Source organism: Musca vetustissima, unplaced genomic scaffold, assembly GCF_032173495.1.
Source record: "Musca vetustissima isolate MV318-11 ecotype Yass unplaced genomic scaffold, APGP_CSIRO_Mvet_v1 utg347183, whole genome shotgun sequence".
Classification (NCBI taxonomy): domain Eukaryota; kingdom Metazoa; phylum Arthropoda; class Insecta; order Diptera; family Muscidae; genus Musca; species Musca vetustissima.
The window spans coordinates 22114-22622 of record NW_026881016.1 but is presented as its reverse complement, the minus strand read 5'-3'; the positions used below and the strand labels follow the sequence as shown (position 1 = coordinate 22622).

The 509-nt window shown below is 38.9% G+C and overlaps 1 protein-coding gene across 1 annotated transcript; it reads left to right on the top strand.

Annotated features, from left to right (window-relative positions):
* Positions 1-131: 131 nt before the first annotated feature.
* Positions 132-509, top strand: LOC133327074 (ARL14 effector protein-like). Its single transcript, XM_061535651.1, has one exon. It carries the CDS (start codon positions 132-134, stop codon positions 507-509), a length of 378 nt encoding a protein of 125 aa, XP_061391635.1.

The window sequence follows — 509 nt, the reverse complement described above, 5'->3', positions numbered from 1 at the left end:
ACCAATTGGCATTTATATAGAACAGAGGTCTTTAAAAGACCTTAAATTGAGGATTATTATAATGATTAATATTTTCTTTCTCTCCCTCTTATTTTTAGAAGCCTTAGTTAATAAAAAAAAATCATCTAATAATGCCGCGTGCAACATCAGCCGAACGTAAGGAACAAAATCGGAGAGAAGGTTTACGCATGTCGCTACGCGAAAGACCAAAGCCTGGCGAATCGAATAACACCAACAGCAGCAGTCAAGAAATACGTCGGGCAAAACGTAAAGCGGGTGCCAATTCTCGTTGCCTGTACGATGAATATGGACGAATTCGTCACAACGGCAAAGATGTTTGCGATTGCTTGGATGACGAATGTCCTGGCTGTTGGTATGAATGTGAAAATTGTGGTTCAACCAAGTGTGGTGTCCAGTGCAGGGTACATCGTAAATTCTATTATGAATCGATAAAATTTGATGGAAAAGATGGAGTGGTCAATAATAAGGATTTTCCCATACGTAAATAA

What these genes read in the sequence shown, in the direction of transcription:
- LOC133327074 (XM_061535651.1), top strand. Translation starts at nt 132, where the DNA reads ATGCCGCGTGCAACATCAGCCGAACGTAAGGAACAAAATCGGAGAGAA.